The 20,313-nt window shown below is 57.4% G+C and overlaps 2 protein-coding genes across 2 annotated transcripts in view; both read right to left on the bottom strand.

The window, feature by feature from the left end:
* SAMD1 (sterile alpha motif domain containing 1) overlaps positions 1-387 on the bottom strand; it is a 3,075-nt gene extending 2,688 nt beyond the window's left edge. Inside the window, exon 1 of the mRNA XM_029216874.1 lies at positions 8-387. Coding sequence (XP_029072707.1) covers positions 8-346 — 339 coding nt within the window. The 5' untranslated portion in view covers positions 347-387. The remainder of the gene's footprint in view (positions 1-7) is intronic.
* Positions 388-2,600: 2,213 nt separating this feature from the next.
* On the bottom strand, positions 2,601-19,322 carry PRKACA (protein kinase cAMP-activated catalytic subunit alpha). The gene is made up of 10 exons (XM_029218580.1): positions 19,085-19,322; positions 11,586-11,647; positions 11,000-11,128; positions 8,216-8,314; positions 7,120-7,202; positions 6,217-6,343; positions 6,029-6,124; positions 5,803-5,925; positions 3,596-3,760; positions 2,601-3,181 (listed from the first exon to the last, which is right to left on the bottom strand). The coding sequence occupies exons 1-10, from the start codon at positions 19,128-19,130 to the stop codon at positions 3,056-3,058; spliced, it is 1,056 nt and encodes a 351-aa protein (XP_029074413.1). The 5' UTR covers positions 19,131-19,322; the 3' UTR covers positions 2,601-3,055.
* Positions 19,323-20,313: the final 991 nt, after the last annotated feature.

The following is a 20,313-nucleotide window of genomic DNA, read 5'->3' as shown; positions in this document are numbered from 1 at the left end:
GGGGGGCGCGCGGCGGGGCCGGCGGGGTGGCTCCGCGCCGGGGCGGCTGGACGCGCGCCGCGTTGCGGTACGAGATGCTCCCCTTGTAGCTGACCCGGAGCACGGCGCGCTGCTGGATCAGTTTCTCGAGCTCGGCGCGCGTGCGCTCCGGCTCCGGGCCGTGCCGCCGCCGCACCATCCGGCAGATGCGCTCCAGGTCCGGCCGCGCCTTGCGCGAGCGCAGCGAGTCGATGGTGTCCAGGATCCACTCTTGGTAGTGCGGGGAAGCGGCGGACGACGAGGCAGCGGCCGCCGTGGTGGCGGCCGCCGCCGTCTCCGGCGGGGGTAGGGCCGGGGGCCCCGCCATGCCTCCCGCCCGGCCCGGCTGCACCGTGCGCGCTGCCTCCCTCCCAGCGCGGCGCCCCCCTCCCCGGCTCCCCTCCCTCCGCCGCTGCCCGCCTCCTCCGCCTCCCCCCCCCGGGGGGCGCAGCGCCTCGGCGGAGCGGCGGCGGCGCTGCTGTTTCTTTGGAAAAAAAAAAAAAAAGAACGAGAGAGAGGGAGCGAGAGAGAGAGAAAAAACAGTGAGAGAGAAAGAAAAGAGAGAAAAATATATGCACACACTCACTCACTCGCACGCACGCACACACAGACCCGCTTCTGCTGGGCGCGCGCGGGGCCGGGGATGCGAGGAGGGAGGAGGGGAGCGCGGCGCGGCCGGCCCCTCCCCGCCGCCGCCGCCGCCGCCGCCGCCGCCGCACGCGCGCCCTGCGCCCGGGACACTCCGGCCCCCCTTCCTTCCCTCCCTCCCTCCTCCCCGCCGCCCGCCTTCCTCCCTCCCCCCCCCACGCGCCCGCTTTTAAGGTGGAGCCCGGGCCCCCCGCCCGCCCCCTTTACCCTGCGCTTTCGCTCACTCAGGCTCGCTCCGGCCCCCCCTTACAACTCCCGCGCGCTTTTTAAGGAGGCGCCGCGGAGTTGGCGCCGGGGCGGGGGCGGGGGAAAGCGGCGGGCGGGGGAGGGGGAGGGGAGCGCCTGGGGGAGGGGAGAGGGGGCGGGCGGGGCGGGCGGGCGGTGCTCGGCCGCCCTCCAGCCATTGGGCGCGGGACCCAGACGTCCCCGGCGCCCAGCCCCCCTCTCCACGCCTCCCCGGCGCGCTCCGCTCCCGGGACCGCACTTACCGGGAACTCGCCGCCCGTGGGTCGGGCCACCGCGCTCTGCCGGGGCTGCGGGGATCCTCGGACCACCGACGCCTCCGCGCCCCTTGGGCGCGCTTGGCTCCGCGGGGAGGATGCGGGAAGGGGGGCGCGCACCGTCACCCCCACCCCATACCCCCCTACCAGGGCCGCCCCCGCCGCCGCTCGGCCTCCCGGCGCGCCGGCCCCAGCTTCTCCCTAGAGCGCCCGCCCTTTCGGCCTCTGGTTGGACGCAGAGGGGGCGCGCCTCAGAATGTGGGGACCCCTAATCTGGGGTCAGAGGGCAGTTTGGCGCCCCCTTCTCCTGCGGGGCGGGGAGAGTGGCAGAATTCCAGCTAAACCCGGTTTTACAAGGACTGCAGACCAGGTGCTGATCAGCCTGGACGCTGTGGTCCGAAATTCCCTTTCCAACCCCCTGGGGGTGTGTGGGTGGGTGACCGAAGTCAGGAACACCAGCGACACTTTTTTTTTAAACAAAACTTTATTGATAATAGTTTTCAAATATGTTTACAACAGCACACTGTTCAAGAGGAAGTTGCGTCCTTCGCAGCACACAGGTTGAATCGCCCCCGCGCCCACCCGGGGCCCCACCCCAGGCCTGAGAGCTCCTCCTGGGATGGGGAGAAATTATGAGAGGGACAAATATGGGGATGAATGGGGTGACTCCCGACTTTTCTATTGAGAGAAAAAAACCACAATGGGGGGGGCGGGGAGAACGGGTGATTGACAGCGGACAGCTAAGCAGAGGAGGAGCGCCCAGGATGGGGGTGGGTGGGGGCGGAGGCTCCTGGGTGAATAAAACAAGCAGCCCCTCCCCAGCAACCTTGGCCTTGAACTCTGGGCCGTCTGCGGGGTCGGGGGGGGGCTTGGCCTCCTTTTGCGGGGGTGGCCTTCCCAACTGAAAGGAGGCTGGACATTAAAATCTAGTTGAGAATAAAATTAAGAAGTTTGGGGAGAGTGTTACTGGGAGGAAAGACCCTGGGCTCGGGGCTCCCCCTCTATCTTTTCAGGGGACAGCTCCTCTTTGGCAGGGAGAGGGGCAGCTGCTTTGTCTAGGTCCCGAAGCCCAAGGGTGAAGACAGGTCTATTGGGGCAGAAGGGAGTGGGGACTTCCTAAAGGGGCTGAGACCCTTCCAGGCTTGGCAGGGGACCCCGAGGGGGCAGGGGGTCGGGGGAGATTAGCAGCTTGGGGGAGAGGTTTGAACCCCAGCTCCTTCCTTTACAGTCTGCTTCCCAGCCTTGTTAAAATGGATTTGGGGAGGAGGGGCATGGGAAGGGGTGGGAGAGGAAGGAGCGTGGGAGGCATTGGTGGAACTTAAATAAGATTGTAAATTGTTTTTTTAAAATATTGTATTAAGTAGCCCGCTGAACATGTCACTAAAATCTTTCCTTCCCTGGCAAGATTGCTCTGAAGGGAAGGTTAGCCTTTCATTCATTTGCCCTTAGAGAGTGGTGCCTGTGGTTTTTTTTTTTTTTTTTTGGGTGGGGGGCAGGTGGCAGGAGTTAAGTTTGGGCCCCTCTTTCCACACCCTGTCCCTGACACACCAGCAAGACCTGGTCTGACCTGAAGAAGGGAAGAACTGAGAAACTCGTTTAAAACAGGCAGAAATGGGCTAGGGTGGGGGGCTGTGGGGGAGGAGGGAGGCAAAAGCAGTAGGGGGGCGGGGGGGGCAGGAGGGAGAAGGGGGTGAGGGGGAGCAGCTGGTGTTTCCCTCCAAATATCTGGGCTTCCTGCTCCCCCTACCCTGGAGGGTGGGGCGGGGGCGGGTGAAATTAGATGCAAGGGACTCTGGGGCCCTCTGGCTGTTCAATCCAACCCTCCCACCCACCACAAAAAAAAAAAAAAAAAAGAAAGAAAGAAAACCCATGGGGGCACAGGCACACCCCTAAAACTCAGAAAACTCCTTGCCACACTTCTCATTGATGGAGACTCGGATCTCTTCCTCCTCATAGTCGTCAAAGTTACTCGTGTCCCCAGGGCCTTTAAACTTTGGTATGAAGGGAGCTTCCACCTGGAGAGGGGTCAAGAGCCATTCAGACCTCAGCAGTCAACATAATCATCGTTACAACAATAAATGCGAATGGGCTAACATTCATGAGATCACTTACTCTGACCCAGGCCTGATCTTAGCATTAGGGTATGGACTCATCTTAACAACCCAAGAATCTTATTATAGCCAATTCACCCACAGGGAAACTAATTTCCAGAGAGGGAAGTCTGTTCAAGGTCACAGAGTGGCCAAATGACCCCACAATTCTGTTTCTATACCCCCAATGCTCTAAGTTGCCTTATCTAAACTGACCCAGAGCCCGCAGCCTACTTTCAAATTCCCCTTCCCTTTTCATCTCTCCATTGGCAATACTCCCTGGCTCTTGCCCACCCCCCTCCAAAACCCTCAGAGCACAAGGGGAAGGGGGGGGCCTACCTTCCTTTGGTAGATGGCGATCCAGTCGGTCGTGGCAAACCACTTGTGGTTCTTGATGTCATTGACCCCGTTCTTGAGGTTCCCAAAGCGTTTGGTGAGGTCCACCTGCAGAAGGTTCCGCAGCAGATCCTTCAGGTCGGAGCTGAAGTGGGACGGGAACCGCACCTGGAGAGGGGGTAACACAGACAGATTGGGAAACTGATCTGGAGCTTGGGGAGCCCAGAACACTGCCTTCACCATCCAATTGTCTTATTGGGCGGAGGACCCCAAACCAGAGTGTGCATCGGAATCCCGTTAGAACAGCTTGCTGGGCCCACTGGAGTTTCTGATTCAGGATATCTGATTCAGGTGGGGCCTGAAAGTCTGTATTTCTAGCCACTTCCTGAGCCATGCTGATGCTGCTGGAGAGGTAAGAGCTATGAGGTTCCCATTTTATTCTTCTGTCTGCACCATGCAGCTTGTGGGATCTTAGTTCCCCAACCAGGGATTGAACCCAGGACCTCGGCAGTGGAAGTCCAGAGTCCTAACCACTGGATTGCCGGGGAATTCCAGAGGTTCCCATTTCTATTTCCTGAGAGAAGGAAACTGAGGCTCGGAAGGATTAAACAGCTTGCCCAAGATCACTCAGAGGAGCAGGGCAAGTTGGTTCCATCTGGGGTCTGCTGGACTCCAGAAATTGCATTCTTAGCCACTGCTTCCTAAGGCAGCTCTGCTAGGGTCTGGGGACTTCAGAAATATTCATGCTTCTGAGAGAAATAATTGTTTGTCTATTTCTCTCTCTGCATAGCTAAGGCTCTTCCATTCTCTAAGGCTCAGTTCAACTCTTCCAGAAACTTTCCCCAAATGCTTTGAGTCCACAGCTTTGTATGCAAGCAGTCACTGGATTTAGAGCTGCAAGAACCGACTTCCAGCACTGCTCTGCCTCTTCCATGCTGTGTGACCTTGGCCACGGCCCTTAACCTCTCTGGGCCTGTGCCTGCCTCTCTGGCATGGGGCAGATATCCCAGGGTTGCATGAGGGAGATAATCCCGCTGAGGGTGCGTGGGAACTGTGAAATGCTACAAAGAAGGGAGTCACGCTCATTTCTCTCCCGCCTCGAAAACTTCTATGGCTTTTTCTTTTTTTTTTCCCCCACTCTGGGCCATTTTCTTGGCAATTTCTGTTCTGCCTGGTGGCAGACACCTCATCTTTCCCTTTTTTAGTGACCCCACTTTGCAGGTGGTGATTCTCTCAACCTCTCTGAGAGGCAAGTGGCTAGTTCCCCAGTTCTGAGATGGATAAGACTCAGAGAAGCGAGGACATTGGCCTGAGGTTTCAAAGCCGATGGGTGGCAGAGCTGGGACTTAGAGCCAGGTCAGCCCACCTAGGCTGAGCTGGGAGCCACTCACACCATTTCCTGGGCCAGATGGAGGGATGGTTGGTCCTCCTGGTGAGGTGGGTGAGCTGCAGTCAGAGATGGGGTCCCCAACCTCTCTTGAGACGATGCTGCCGTGTGATCTTGAACCAGACATGTCCAATCTCTGCACCTCGGCTTCCTCACTCCCTCAGAGTGGTGGGGTACGACCGAGGGGGTGCATGGGGCAGCGGGTACTTAATGCACTCCGGGGCTCTAACGGTTCCGCCACCCCTTACCCACACCCTGCAAGTTAGAAAGTCTGCATTTGGGAAAGGAGGCAGGGCCTTATGTCCAAAGTGACTCCCCGGAGGGGTCTGGGGCAGCGCCTGGGAACTGAACATGCTTGCTTTTTTGCTGTGAAACGTGTGAAAATTCATGCTAACGGGGCCGACTAGAGACGAGACCAGCCTCCTGGCAGGCAGGGCAGGAGTTTGGGTGAGACCTGGGGTTTTGAAAACCCTTAGGATTTCGGCACTGTGGTCCAGAATCAGACAGCGAGGTTGTGTGAAGTGGTGGCCTCAGTTAGCGCAGTGGGTGCGTCTGGCTTCACCACCCGGCCTGACTTGATCAACTTCTCGATTGTTCTTTTTCTGTTTTTCTTTGGCCGCCCCACACAGCACTCGGGATCTTAGTTCCCCAGCTAGGGATCGAACCTGTGCCCCCTGCAGTGGAAGCAAGCTCAGAGTCCGAACCACTGGACCGCCAGGGAATTCCCTAGGCTGTTCTGACAATGACGATCAGGGCTCCACAGTGAGCAGGACAGGCAGGGAAGGGTCAGGCTTAGGCCTGAGCCCCCATATCCGGGCCTCACCTTCCCAGAGACAATCTTCTCATAGATCTGGATGGGCTGGTCAGCGAAGAAGGGCGGGTAGCCAGCGGCCATCTCATAGATGAGAACGCCCAGGGCCCACCAGTCCACAGCTTTGTTGTAGCCCTGGAGCGAGAGGAGGGGAGCAGGTGAGGGGAGAAGGGTGAGGAGGGGGCCGCCGGCAGTGGAGCAGGCCTCAGAGCGGTGGGAGGGGTAGGGAAGCGCCTACTTTACTCAGGATGATCTCGGGGGCCAGGTACTCGGGGGTGCCGCACAAGGTCCAGGTGCGGCCTTTCACACGCTTGGCGAAACCGAAGTCTGTCACCTGTGGGCACAAGAATGGGCGGTTGGCCGGGAGGGTGGGAGGGTTCAGGCTGTGGCCACCTGGGGCTGCCCCTCGCCCAGCCCAGTGGGCACCTGAATGTAGCCCTGCTGGTCGATAAGGAGGTTCTCCGGCTTCAGGTCCCGGTAGATGAGATCGAGCGAGTGCAGGTACTCAAAGGTCAGGACAATCTGGGCTGCGTAGAAGCGGGCATGGGGCTCACTGATGGGGACAAGCAGGGAAAGGATGGGTGAGAGTGGGTGGCCACACCAGCAGGACCTGCCCACCCCCTAACGGTCCAGCAGGTGGGCCTATCGAGCTGCCTCCAGCCCAGCGATCAAAATGCATCAGCAGAGAAGCCTTATTCATATACAGCCCCAAACTGGAAAGAGCCCAAATGTCCATCAACAGAGGAATGGAATCACAGATTGTGACAGATTCCTATAATGGGATCCTACCCAACACCACCACCAGGACAAACGATGAATATACCCAACAAAGTGGCTGGATCACAAAACGATTATGTGAAGCAAGAGAAGAAAGGGACAGAAGAATATGAACTGTGTGATTCCATTTATATCAAGTCCAGACCCAGACCAAACACATTTGTGGTGTTTGAAACCATAAAGGACGTTTGCCTTTGTTGGGGTGGTGATTTGCCAAGAAAGGCATTTGAGGGAATTTTCTGGGGTGGTGGTTACACATGTGAATGCAGCTGTCAAAACTCATGGAACAGGGTATTGAAAACCTGTGCACTTTATTGTATGTAAAGTGCATATCTATATAGATAAGGTAGCCCAAATTTTAAAACGACATGAAATTGCCCACTTACATGGTGACACCTAAGTCACCGTGTCTGTTTTGTTTCGTGGTGGCTGAGACATCGTAGATTCCTCAGCTCGGGGGAACAAGGACCCACAGGGACCTGAAGAGGCCACTTCCACGGACGACACCCATGCACACCCCAGGCCCAGGGTGGCAGGGGGCGTCGGGCTCACCTGAACCTCCCGATCCGCCGCAGGTGTGAGAACATCTCCCCACCAGGCACGTACTCCATGATCATGTATAAATTTGAGTTGTCCTGTGGGAAGCAGCAGCTCATCAGGGCCCCACTCCCCAAGCCCCAGGCCCCACCTGAAGACAGGTGTCAGACATAAAGCGACAACAACAATTTTGGTTCCCACGTGAAGCGCGTTCCAAGCGCCAGGCACTGTGCTCACTGATTACCTGTCTCATTTCATTCTGCCCGTGAGAAAGAAGGGGCAGCCATGATCCTGCTTACGGGGGCCAAAAGCGAGGGCTGGCTAGAGATACATCAGGGACCTGGCTGGCATGCCTGAGCTGCAGAGAGAACTCTGTGGTGGCTCCTGTCTGTGACTGTCTTGAGCAAGGCTCTTGGGGCCACAGTTTTGTCATCTGTCACATGGGACCAGGATGGGCTACAGATTTTGTGTCCCCCCTCAAAATAAAAGTGAGGCCCCTTGTTAAAAAAATGATTATGAATTTCAAGATGGTGGCAACAGAGCCTTAAACAAAGCATGGGGTCCTTGTGGCTGCTAGGGTCACAGGCCCCGAGGGGCCTTTCCCAACTCTCACAGTCATGGCTTAGGACGGCACCCAAAACAGCTCACGCAGGGTGCTCATGATGTGGTTGGAACTGTCATGGTAGCCCCACCGCGATGATCCCCATTTTGCAGATGAAGAAACTAAGGCTCATGGGGGTGAAGTTTCTTGCCAGGGTCACACCGCCAGGAAGTGCAAGGCTGGGATTTGAACCCAGGCTGAGCGGCAGTTTGTGGCTGTGTGTCAGGTTCTTGCTGTAAATGGATCGATGATTTTGAGGGATGTTATCCAGGTTGGGGGACTTGCCCAAGGTTATCAAGCTATAAGTTGGCAGGCCCAGCTGAACTTGGGGTCTATGAGAGCCCCAGGCTGACTTGCCCTCCACCCCCGGGGGCCTTCTTCACCGCTCCCCCATCAGTGGGTCTGCCTTTTCGGGCAACCACTGGTTGTGGTTGGCTGAGCCCCAGCTCTGGGAACCCAGAGGCTGCACCACCTGGCAGTGGCCCTGGTCTGCGGCCGCTGGGACCCCACCTTGAACGAGAACTCGAGTTTGACAAGGAACGGAAAGTTGACCGCTTGCAGGATGCGCTTTTCGTTCAGGGTGTGCTCGATCTGCTTCAGCTTTACCACCTGCAGGGGTGGGAGGGGAGAGGAGCGAGGAGTGGGTGTGAGAGAGCTCTTTTCTTCCCTGCCACCCAAAAGTAGATGTGCCAGGGCCGGGCTGGGTCCTCCATCCAGAATCGTTTGAGTGCCTGGGGCCTGTCAAGCCCTGGGCTGGGTGCCTGTCCCCACATGGCATGCAGTTCGGGGCAGGAACACATGAGTCACCAGGCCACAGGGGTCAGAGCTGTGGTGGGGGAAGCTTGGGGCCTGTGGATGCCCAGATAAGGCATCCGGTGAAGCCTGGGGAGTCAGAGAAGGCTTCCTGGAGGAAGGGGCAGCTGAGTTGAAACCAAACAGACAGGTGGGAGTAGCACCCAGGGGGTGGGGGATTTCGAAATACCTTCCCTGCATCTAGAGGACACCCCGCCCCCCACATCCACTTGAACCCAGGGCTAATTCCTCCTCAGCCCTCAGCTGTCCCCAGCAGCCGTCTCACACTCTCTGACAGGAGCCCTGAGGGGTATGCAATGGGAGCATGCAAGTTTGGAAGCCCAGACGCAGAGAGGGGAAGTGCCGTGCCCAAGTTCACATGCAGCTAGTCAACATCAGTCCAGCTTGTCACACGCAGGCAGCCTGGCCCCTTGGTCAGCTCTAAGCCCCACTGCACTGGGGCTTTTTCTGCTTTGCTCACAGCTACATCCTTTGGGTCTATACCTGCACTGTCCAGTAGATTCCACACTAGCCACGTACGGTTGCTGAGTACTTGAAATATGGTTCGTTGACTGGGGAACCAAGCTTAAAATTTGAAGTATCTAAAATGAAAATTTAGGGCTTCCCTGGTGGCGTAGTGGTTAAGAATCCACCTGCCAACGCAGGGGACACGGGTTTGAGCCCTGGTCTGGGAAGATCCCACATGCCGCGGAGCAACTAAGCCCGTGCGCCACAACTACTAAGCCCGCACGCCACAACTACTGAAGCCCTTGCGCCTAGAGCCCGTGCTCCGCAACAAGGAGAAGCCACTGCACTGAGAAGCTTGTGCACTGCAACAAAGAGTAGCCCCTGCTCTCTGCAACTAGAGAAAGCCCGCGCTCAGCAACGAAGACCCAAGGCAGACAAAAAGAAAATAAATAAAAATAAAAAAATATATATATACATGTAAAATGAAAATTTAGGGACTTCCCTGGCAGCACAGTGGTTAAGAATCCACTTGCCAATGCAGGGGACACGGGTTTGAGCCCTGGTCTGGGAAGATCCCACATGCTGTGGAGCAACTAAGCCCGTGTGCCACAACTACTGAGCCTGCACTCTAGAGCCTGTGAGCCACAACTACTGAGCCCATGTGCCACAACTACTGAAGCCCTCGCGCCTAGAGCCTGTGCACCGCAAAGAAGAGTACCCCCTGCTCGCTGCAACTAGAGAAGTCCATGCATAGCAACGAAGACCCAACTCAGCCAAAAATAAAGAAAGAAATAAAGAAATTAAAAAAAAAGAAAATTTAAAAACTGATACTTGGCACAGTTACCAGACAACTTTCAAGCCTGTTTGGAACAACCTGGGCTATGTGAATCTGCTTTCTCAATTTCTCTACTTTTTCTTGTCTTTCCAGTGAAAATTAACATCTGAATGGAGATGTGTTATATGTGTAAAATGCACGCTGGATTTCTAAGACTTAGTACGGAAAAAAAGAATGTAAAATGTCTCATTAAGGATATTTCTACACTGGATACATACGTTTAAATGATAATATTGTAGATATACTGGCTTAATTACAACATATTGTTAAAATGAATTCTGCCTTTTTTAAACTTTTAAAACTAGGATTCTAGGGAATTCCCTGGTGGCTCAGTGGTTAGGACTCCGTGCTCTCACTGCCGAGGGCCGAGGGTTCGATGCCTGGTTCGGGAACTAAGATCCTGCAAGCCACGCAGTGCTACCAAATAAATAAAAATAAATAAAATGAGGATTCTAGAAAATTTAAAACCATATGTGGCTTGTGTGATATGTCTCCTGGATGGTGCTGCTCTAGAGCATCGCCTGGCAAAAAGTAGGGTTTCAAAAATATTTACAGGGGCTTCCCTGGTGGCGCAGTGGTTGGGAGTCCGCCTGCCGATGCGGGGGATACGGGTTCGTGCCCCGGTCTGGGAGGATCCCACATGCCGCGGAGCGGCTGGGCCCGTGGGCCATGGCCGCTGGGCCTGCGCGTCCGGGGCCTGTGCTCCGCAATGGGAGAGGCCCCAGCGGTGAGAGGCCCGCGTACCGCAAAAAAAAAAAAAAAAAAAAAAAAATTTACAAAGGGCAGGGGGTGGTGTGATGAATTGGGAGATTGGGATTGACATATATACACTAATATGTATAAAATGGATAACTAATAAGAACCTGCTGTATAAAAAAATAAAATAAAATTCAGAAACAAAGTATTTACAGAAGGAAGGTCTGTGTAAACATCACTTCCCCCAGGAAGACTTCTGGCTTCCTCGATACAGGCTAGGTGTCTGAGCCCGTGTGGGCTTTACGTCTTAGGGTACTTTTCCTCCTGGGGAAAGCTTCCTGAAGGCAGCATGGTACCCTTCCCGCCCCTGGGTCTGGCACATTATGGAGGCTCAGGAAATAGCTGGTGAGTGGATAGGTGGGAAGACCACTCCAGGTGGTGGGAACAGCCCAGGCAAAGCCCTGGGGGCTGGGACCAGGGCCTTGTGGCAGGGCTGGGCTCACCTTCTGTTTGTCGAGGATCTTCATGGCAAAGTGGTTCCCGGTCTCCTTGTGCTTCACCAGCATCACCCGCCCGAAGGAGCCCGTGCCGAGGGTCTTGATTCGTTCAAACTGATCCAGATGGGCTGTATTCTGTGGGCACAAGGGTCTGGAGGGTCAGGGACCACCCCCCACCCCCACCCCGTCTAGCCTGCTAGGCCAAAGTTTGGGGTGTTCCCTCTGCAACCAGCAGAGGGGGCCCTGGGGACCAGGTGGAGCTAGGGGGGTGAGGACAGGGGGTGGAAAAACAAGATGGCGGAGGGTACATTCCTCAAGGCTGGTGGCAGGGGCCGGATCCGGCCCTGGCCTGGGGCCCAGGAGCTGCTGGCAGCTGCCTGGGGGGCAGGGGCTGCCAGTTGGACGGGATTGGTGGGGTGGGGGAACCTGGCAGTGAGTGACCAGGTGCCCCCATGGGCATCTAGGGAGAGAATGAGGGCAGGTCTGGAGCCCTCCACAGGGCCGTAAAATCCTAGCCATGGCACAGGGATGCAGTTGAGGGGCAGGGGGCTGTCAGCTATCCCTCCCAGGGCTCTGTACCCAGGGGGCTTACCTGAGCGGGATTTTCCCATTTTTTAAGAAAATCTTCTTTGGCTTTGGCTAAGAATTCTTTCACTGAAAGGAAAAGAGGAGAGAGTGAGATGGAGACCCCATCTTGTTGGCGCGGGCCTGGGCTATTCCTGGGGAGAGGCCGGTTTGTGGAAAGTGGGGTGCAGTCGTCTCAATCCAGAGCCTGACCTTCTCCCAGTGCCTTCGGGTGTCCTGGCTGAGTCTGAGGGTAGCCTGGTGGGGGGGCCCTGATCTGGGCTGGGGTCTGGGGTCTCCTTTACTACAGAGAGGTGGGGTCCAGCCTCAATTCTGTCCCAAATGGGGGACAGGGCAATTCGGGGGTCACTCTCAGGGGGACAGAGAGCGGTGCCCAGGCCAGCCCACCCCCACTCGCCCCAGTTCTGACTGACATTCCAGGGCCAGGGGACGACGCCAGCCGAGGTATTTATAGCCTCGGGATTTGGCTGTTCCTCTGGCCCCTTCTCTGGGGAGGCCGGCCCAGGGTGGAGGCCTCTGGGGCTCGGGTAGCAGGCGCCCTTGGGGGGTTCAGCTGTTGCCTTGGCCCCCGGCTGGCTCCATTCCCACCTTTGCCAATGGAGGGGCCCTCGTTCCAGAGCTCGCTCAAGGGAAGCCTCGCCTGATGCCTGCCCCCTACAGGCCCTTCAGCACCCCAAGGCGAACATCACCATCTGGCTAACATTGAAGACTTCCTGGCGGACCCTGGGCTTGCTGCTTTGCGTCCACTATCTCATTTGGTTCACTTGTCAACTTTCATTTTAACCATTCTGTTTACCACCCTAGGAAACTGAGGCCTGAAAACAGGCATTCCTGCCCATGTGGAGAGGCAGCCCGGCAAAACAGTTAAGGGCCAGGACTCTGGGATAAGAGCAAGTTCAGATCCCAGCCTGGTCCCTGATGAGCTATGTGACCTTAGGCAACTGATCGCACCTCTGGGCCTTGGTTTTCCTCATCTGTAAAATGGGGATAATAATAGTAATGACCTGGTGGGGTGGTTGTGAAGACCGAATGAGTTAATCTTGGCAAAGGGGGTTTGGATGGTGGCCGGTACAGGGGTTAGTGCCATATAAATGTCAGCTATTAATTTTGCTTTTAAGTAGTTTTTAAAATGGAGGTATGAAATACAGGAGGAGCACTGAGTGCTCAAATCTTAAATGCTCAACCTGATGGATTCTTACGGTATGGATGTGTCCTTGTAACCGCCCCCTGGGGTCAGGCGCGCTGTTGTTCAGGGACCCTCCCTGTGTGCGAGCTCTGTGCTGAGTGCTTTCCATGCTTAATTCCTACACTGATGGCTCAGAGCTGCTATTACTCTCATTGTACCCATGAGAAGACTGGTCTCAGATCACTTCCCGGACCCCACTGCCCACGGGGTTAACTGCTTTGCTTCTGACTGGTTGCAGGGCACCAGGATGGCCCATGGACAGAGCTGTCCTCAACCCTGATGTTCCTGGGACGGATGCCACCCTGAGGGGTCCTGCACACTGGTACTTTGGCCTTGCCTGTCAGATATCTGCCTATCTCACCCATATGCAGTGCCAGGAATCCCCACAGCCTTGTGGGTAGCCACCCCCCCTGCCCCCCATCACCCGCAAGGCTCTCCCTCAGCACCTTCCGTGGAGCTGCAAGCGTGGCAGATGGAGGAGAGACTGTGGGCTAGGAAAGCCCTACAAAGAATGACCAGGCGGAGAGGGGGTGGTCAAGGAATGGCCAAGAGTCCTAGGCTGGTGCCTGGCTGAGCCACCAACTGTCTGAGGCCTCCCTGAGCCTGGGGGCTGCACCACATCCAATGCTTTCTCTGGCAGAATCTTTCTTGACACACAACACATTCCTTGGAAACCTCCAAACGTACACACTGAATTCTGGATGAAGGTGGGGGTGAAGGTACCCTCTTGGGTTTCTACCGTCACTCACCCAGAAAGGCAGAGAGGAGCGAGTTTAAGAGGAATCCAGGAGAAAGCCTGGTCCTGCCTCCTCTTTTGCTCTCAGCAAAATCCCTGAGAACTGCCATGTCCTGTTTTTCCCAACTTGGTGGGTCTGTCTGTCTGCTGGTACCCCACTAAGAGGCTCCACACGGTGCCTTGATTCTGACACAGCCCTGTTCTGGCCTTTCGAAATGCTGAAGGGCCCAGGCTGTGTGCTCTCTGGTGCCATCAGCTTGCCAGATTTGGGGATGGGGCACAGGGTGTGGCAGTACCAGAAAGAGTGGGCAGATAAAGAGGGATAATGATGGGGGGAACCCCAGCCAGGAGCCCCCATACTCACCTCTGCTTTCTGCCTCTTCCAGCAGAGGGCAAAATGGGGGGTAGAGTGGGATGGGGTGATCTGGGGCCCATCTACCCCTGGCCAGCGAGGCTCTGCTTAGGTGCCCAGAGGGTGCAGCGCAGGTAGCCCAGGAAACGGACAATCACATGGCCCCAGAGAAGCAGCTGCAGCCACAGCTGGAAGGTGGTCTCTGAGTCCCCATCCCAGCCTCTACCTGACCCCAGATCCATCCCAGGCCTCCCTAAGCTCTCCCTGGAACCTTCCCTTTGCAGGGAAACCAGGAATACGCAGAGCCTCTGAGCTGGCTTCCTCGGGAAGGCCTCGGGGGGACAGGGGAGGAGGAGCTGGTTGCCAGGGAAGCATTTAAAGGTACCTGCTCCCGCTGGCCAAGGTTTGTAAAGGCCCCTCCTTGGCAGGAGGTGGTGGGAAGATTGTCCTGAGGGTGTCCCTCCTCAGGCTGGCCTGCCTGCCCTGGGGGTGGGGTGCTAAAGCTAACTTCCCATTCCAGGGGCTACACTGCTCCCGGGCTGCCAGGCCCTGCCTTTCTCAGTGGGTGCTGGACTACCCTGAGGATGACACCCAATGTGCCCAGGGCAGTGCCCACTGGGCAGAGGGGAAGGAGTTAAGGCTCAGGCCCGGGCAGCAGCTGGGGCCTCCCTGGGGGCCAAAGAGGCCCCAGAGCTCCGTTAATTAGCCGAAAGAGCAGCTGGAGAGAAAGGCGGGAGTGGGCGGGGCGGGGGGGGGTCGGGCAGTGAGAGCTACCCTATCTCCTGCCCCAAGTGCTCTCTGAACCTGGAGCCCCCAAATTCTGCTACTTTGAGAAAGAAATGGGTACATCTGACTTTGTCTTGCTTCTATGCAGGGGCGGAGAGGGGAATGGCATCCTGGGATGTCCTTGGCCTCTATCAAACCTTGCCCTGTGCTTGGCTCTGCTCTCAGCCATGCAAGTCCAAACCGGAAACGAAACGCTAAACCCCGGGGTGGGGGAGGGGGAGGCAGCCTTGACCATCTTCCTCCTTCTTTCCAGATCCCAGAAGAAGTGGAGGGTCAGTGGCAGCTTCTCCTGAGAGTGCCTGGCACCCATGGCCCCTGCTGACAACAGGAAGTGGCAGAGAAGGGAAACCCAGCTGGCTGCTGTCTTTAGAGCTTGTCAGCCGGCCCATGTCTCCCACAGGAGGGATGCCAGCCTCCACCGTGGTCTGGATTCAATTGGAGCTCACAGAGAGAGCATCCCTCAAAAAGCCAGGGCCCCATCACGAGGCAGGAGCCCAGCCTCAGACCCCCCTAGACAACAATCTCAGGACCTGCTGCTCCCCGAAACCTGGTTGTCCCGGAAATTCTGGGGCCGGAAAACCAAGCCCTGGACTGGACCATCCCCCAGCCTGAGCTGGACCCCAACACTGGACTGGACCGACCCGCAGTCTGATGGACCCTCATTCTATACTGGGCCACTGTCCATTATGACGTGGACTCCATCACTGAGCTGGACCAACCCCCAATCTGAGCTGAACCTCAACACTGAGCTGGACTACCCCATTGCCTGGCTCTGAGCTGGACCCCCGCTCTGGGTGACCATCCCCTCCGTGTCTGAACTGAACCACCCATCTCGCCTGCTCTTCCCCAGGTCCCCCGGCTCAGGGTTGTTAGTAAGGGAGGGTTTCTAGGGCCAGCCAGGGGTCCACAGACTTTTCCTCTTCACCTGTTCCCTAAACTCTACTGCAGTCCTTCCCTGACTCGAGTGTCAGAGAGTGCCTGGTAAGTTGCTATAGCAACAGGGCTCAGCCTCACCGTCGCTGGGGTTGGAAGCCATCACTCAAGTCTTCCTCTCAGGGCACCAGGACTATGGTGGCTGGGAAGGCTCATGAGACCTGCTGCACCAGCTTGGCTGCCCATCCCCAGAGCCCTGCCTATAAGGGGAGCCAGGGAGTTGCGGGGTGGTGTCAGGAAAAGAAACCCAACCTGGGGCCAGTGGGTGCAGGGAAGGGGCAGAGAGGACCCTCAAGCTTCTGTAAGCCTGGCTGGGCTAAAGGAAAAGCTGCCCTGACAGGACCCTCTTGGGCACCCATACGACTGCCAGCGCACAGACAGTGTTTGGCCCTCTCGGACTTCTGTAGTGCGTTAGAGGGCCACAATTCTTCCCATTTAGGGACCTCTTGGGGGCAGTTCTCACTCCCGGAGCCTGGATCTGCTTGTCCCTGGGAACTGGGAGGGGGGGTGATGGTATCTGGAGGGCTCCTTCTCACCAGACCTGTCCCTTCTCCCATGGACCAGCTCTCAGGGGTGCCTTTGGTCAGGGCAGCCAAGGCCTGAGCCCCACTTGGCCGCCTGTCCCAGGGCCTCTTGAGGCCACTGCCCTCTCTCAATTCCTCCAGGTTGCTCAGGGCCCAGGGCTTGGTCTTGTTTTTCTCTGCCCTCTTAGCATCTTACCCAGGCCCCTGCCAATGGCTCTGGCAACTTTGGGTACAGATTTCCCTCACCCCACCCCAGGGCTCATTCTGGATCCCTACCCTCTTGGGAGGAAGCCAATGCTGTCCTGCCCCGGCATGGAGCCGGTAGTATAGGGGGCTGCGGGATGCTGAACTGGTGCCTACTAAGGTTCGGTCATCTTCCTTACTTCAGTAGGGCTGACATCTGGCAGATGAAATTCAGGTGCCCCCTGCAGGCTGGCCTGGCTACTACTACCCCACCCCCAGCCGACCCTAGTTACGAGAAGGCAAATTTTGTCTTAACTCCATCCTCTCAGAATTGGAGATTTGAAGTGAAGAGGGGCTCCCTTCCTCATCCTATTTCCTTCTCTGAGAGCCCCTGCAAGCCTCTGGAAGGGAGTACAGCTTAGGGCCTTTCCCAAAGTGTGACATAGGTCCCACTGGCGGGGCATGAAATGATTTTAGGGATGTTTCACTTTTCTAGTTACATTGTATTTTAATGCATATCAGGGAGAATATCACTGGCACAGCAATCCCGTGATTTCATTTATAATATTGCTTAGGACAGATCAAAATTTACATCTGAACAAAAGTGAGTCAAAATTTTTATTTAAGTTAACAAAATAGAAGTGAATATAGTAAAAATCAGGGAGGCGGCTTGAGAATGTTTGAGTTGGGAAACCCTGGGGTCCAGGAAGTTGTCTGGTAGGTGGATCTGGATGTGAATCCTGCCTCTGTGGCATCATCTATGTCAAACTCAGAGAGCTTGTTTGGAAAATTCAGATAACAGCCCGCTATGAAAAATCACTCGAGCAGATAGATCTGTGGAGACCATTTAGCCTGGCACATCCTAGATGCCCAATAAACAGTGGCTCTATTTCACCTTGATAGTCCATTCCTGGGTGTCCGGATTGTGCTCTGAATCAGTGGTTCCTTCCGAGGCCTCTGATCTTTTTCTTAGGGCTCCTTTTCCTTGTGTGGCTTTCCACCCCCACTCCCCACTGCATGTGTTTGATACGCCTTGAAAGTTTTCCAGGACTATGTCATCTCCCCAACTTTCAACTGAGCCACTGCAATGTACAGCTGCCTGCCTCCACCTTCCACCTCTCAGCCGGTCTCACCTGCTGGGGGCCCGGCCCCTCCCCCTCTGCCTAGTCCCCTCCAAGCTCATGCCCAGACCTTTTTTGGTCACTACCCACCTGCTCCTCTGTCATCAAGCTCTCAGCTACAGGCACTTGCCTTCCCGTCCCCCACCCATCGGTGACATGTCAGGCCTCTCCATGGTTGCTCAGTGACTCTGAGTTCTGCCATTTGAGTCTGGGTGGGAATAAAGTTCCCTGGCTTTCATGCCTGGGTCTTTCTGGGAGCGAGCATTCAGGGAACTCAGACACTGGGGTTTGAGACCAGTAACTGGGAAGAGCATATCTGGATGTGGCCATTCCTTTTCAACTCTATTTCTGGGTAACTGGAAGGGGATCCTAGCTGAGGTCCAGCTTTAGGCCTGGAGTGATGACAATTTAAGAGCTGAAGGACTTGAGGATGGGGCTGGAGACCATTTCTGAAGGCATTTCCAGATAAAGAATCTCTTTCCCCGGCTGGCTGGAAAAGGCCAATATATTTGGGAGCTGAGGGGGAAATAGTCCCTTCTCTGGCTGAACGCTGGGAATGATCAGAATCTGTTTGTCTCTTGGCAAAGCAAGTCATTAGATGTCAACCACTTCTCTTCCCAACTGCCATCCCTTGATACCTCCTTCTCACCATCGCAGTTCAAGCTGAATGAGCCTTGCTAAACCCAGACCCTCTTCATCCTCTACTTTTCATCCCAAGCCAGGAGCGGGTGAAGAAGCCTGGGGGACTGGGTGAATGACAGAGCCTCAGTTGTGAAACAACCATTTATTGAAGGGCCCTCCAAGGAGCCTAGAGCTCACGGAACAGCAGGAGATGGGAAGGGGCTCTCTGCTGACACCACCCTCCCCCCGCCCCAACCCCGGAAAGAGGATGCAATGAATTCCAGCAAGATCGGCTCAAACTTGGCTTTTGAAGCACAGAAGTAGTTCTCTAGGTTCATAAACAGTCTGCTACCCCAGCCAGGGACAGACACTTGCTTAGAGGAGGAGGCACAGCAGAGAAGCAGAGCGACAGAGTGAGAGAGAGGGGCAGAGGGACCCAGAAAGATCCTGTCCCCCATGCCAAGTGACACAGAAGAGAAAAACAATGCTGGAGGTGGCTCTGGGAAGTGCTCAAAGGGGACGGAGTGGGTTTGGAGGGGGGCTGTGATAAGGTGAAGAGGGGAAGGGCAGGAGAAAGATGGCGGGGGCTGGAGGGGGGTAGGGGTGTGGTCACCAAGTGGCCAAGGTCCCTGCGGGGTGGAGGCATACCCCATAGCACTCCCAGACTGGCAGAGGCCTGGGTCGGGGTTTGGCAGTGGGTCGCATCTGTGTAAGAGGTGAGTGAGGAAGTGGAGGGATTAGAATCTGGGGAGAGGGACCAGGAGAGGAGACAGTGGGGTGGTGACAGGGCCCCATGTGGGGCCCCAGCGGTCATACGTACCATGGTTGGCAGTGACAGCTGGGGGGGAGCACAGTCTTTGCAGTGGGGGGCGGTCTTTGGCAAGGGGGCTCCTACGGGCCATCTGCGGGCCTTGGGCCCCAACCTTGGACAGGCAGGGGAAGGGGCGCTGAGGGGTAAGCAGAGAGAAATGGGGGGGCGCGTAGGGGGAGGGGCCAGGCAGTGATGGATAGGGAGGGGGCTGGCAGCGCGGGGCCGGGATCGGGGTCACGGCCCGGGCACTCACCGCTCTCTTGCTCGCTGCCCTTCTTGGCCGCGGCGGCGTTGCCCATCGCGGCGGCGGCGGCCGGGGCCGGTCCCGGAGCTGCGGCGCGGCGGGTGCTGGAGGCGGCCCGCGGCCCCGGAGCGCGCTGGGCGGCGGCGGCGGCGGCCCCTCGGGTTGGCTGCGCTGGCTGCGGCGCCGCGACCCCCGCCCAGCCCCTGCTTCCCGCGTCTCTCCGCGCCCGCCCGCCCGGGAACCTCAGCCCAAGTCCGCTGCTGCTGTCCGTGACGCCCCCGCAGCCCGCAGCTCATTGGCCTAGGCCGCCCTGACTGACGGTGCTGCGCCGCCGCCCATTGGTTCTCCGTGACCCTCCCGTGCTGCCATAGGCTCTCGGCCCCATGACTCTCCCCTAGGACGCCTGGCCACTCGCGCGCTTGCGAGGCCCCAGCTGGGCGGGCCTACGCGTCTGATTGGCCGAGGCTCGCGACAGGGCCTGGGGTCCGCCCAGGGAGGCCGCCAATTGGCGGAGGCGCGCTGTCCGGCAAGCCCCCGGCAGAACGTTCAGTGTCAATCCGGGGGTGAGAGGGCGGGGCGGAGGTGCAGTCCGCGGCCCGGGCCCGCCCGGCGGGGCGGCGGAGGCTGGCGGGCGGCGGCGCCGAGCTCTGAGGCCCAGAAGGCGGTCCAGGCGGGCGCTCGCCCGGGTCCGTGCGCGCCGCAGTCCCCCGCCCCCGCTCAGTGCTGCAGCGGCTGCCGGCCAGCCAAGGTTGGCGCCGCGGCCCCCCCACCCCAACCCCGGCGCAGCCGCTGTCCACCTGCCAGCGGGGGAGGGGCGCGGCGAGCGCCGCGGGTCATAGGTCTCCGGGCCGCCAGCCGTCGTCATTCATGAGGCCTGGCGCAGGACAGCAGCAGCAGGCCCAGGGTCCATGCCGGGGTCCTCCTGGGTCTCCCTCAGCTACAGCCCGAGCTTCAGGAGGATGCTGAGCTCCGGGAGGGGGGCGCTCAGTAGCCATCCCTTTGCTGGGTGCCCACGCTGGGCTCATGCCAGCAGTAAGAGCTGGCACTTGTTAAATACATTACTTCGTACCACACTCCTGTCATGTAGGTACTAGTCTCATCACTCCCGTTTTACAGATGAGGAAGCTGGGGCACAGCCAGACTGAGGATTCCCTCTGTCTGGGCAATGCAAAAGGAACCTCTTCTCCTGGAGCAGAGGAGTGCAAGATAAGCCCTTTTTTCAGGGTGCCCTTTAAATA

This window comes from Monodon monoceros, unplaced genomic scaffold (genome assembly GCF_005190385.1).
Source record: "Monodon monoceros isolate NGI ecotype Baffin Bay Population unplaced genomic scaffold, NGI_Narwhal_1 Super_Scaffold_12, whole genome shotgun sequence".
In the NCBI taxonomy this organism is placed as follows: domain Eukaryota; kingdom Metazoa; phylum Chordata; class Mammalia; order Artiodactyla; family Monodontidae; genus Monodon; species Monodon monoceros.
The sequence above is the reverse complement of the archived record's forward strand: the minus strand, read 5'-3'. Positions and strand labels throughout refer to the sequence as shown.

Bases quoted from the DNA above. Each gene is read 5' to 3' on its own strand.
- PRKACA (XM_029218580.1), bottom strand. From the start codon at position 19,130: ATGGGCAACGCCGCCGCGGCCAAGAAGGGCAGCGAGCAAGAGAGCG. The intron at 8,315-10,999 runs GTGAGCCCAGCC...CCACCCCTGCAG, and splicing joins AGATCCTCGACAAACAGAAG to GTGGTAAAGCTGAAGCAGAT. The intron at 6,344-7,119 runs GTGAGCCCGACG...TGTCCCCATCAG, and splicing joins CGGCGGATCGGGAGGTTCAG to TGAGCCCCATGCCCGCTTCT.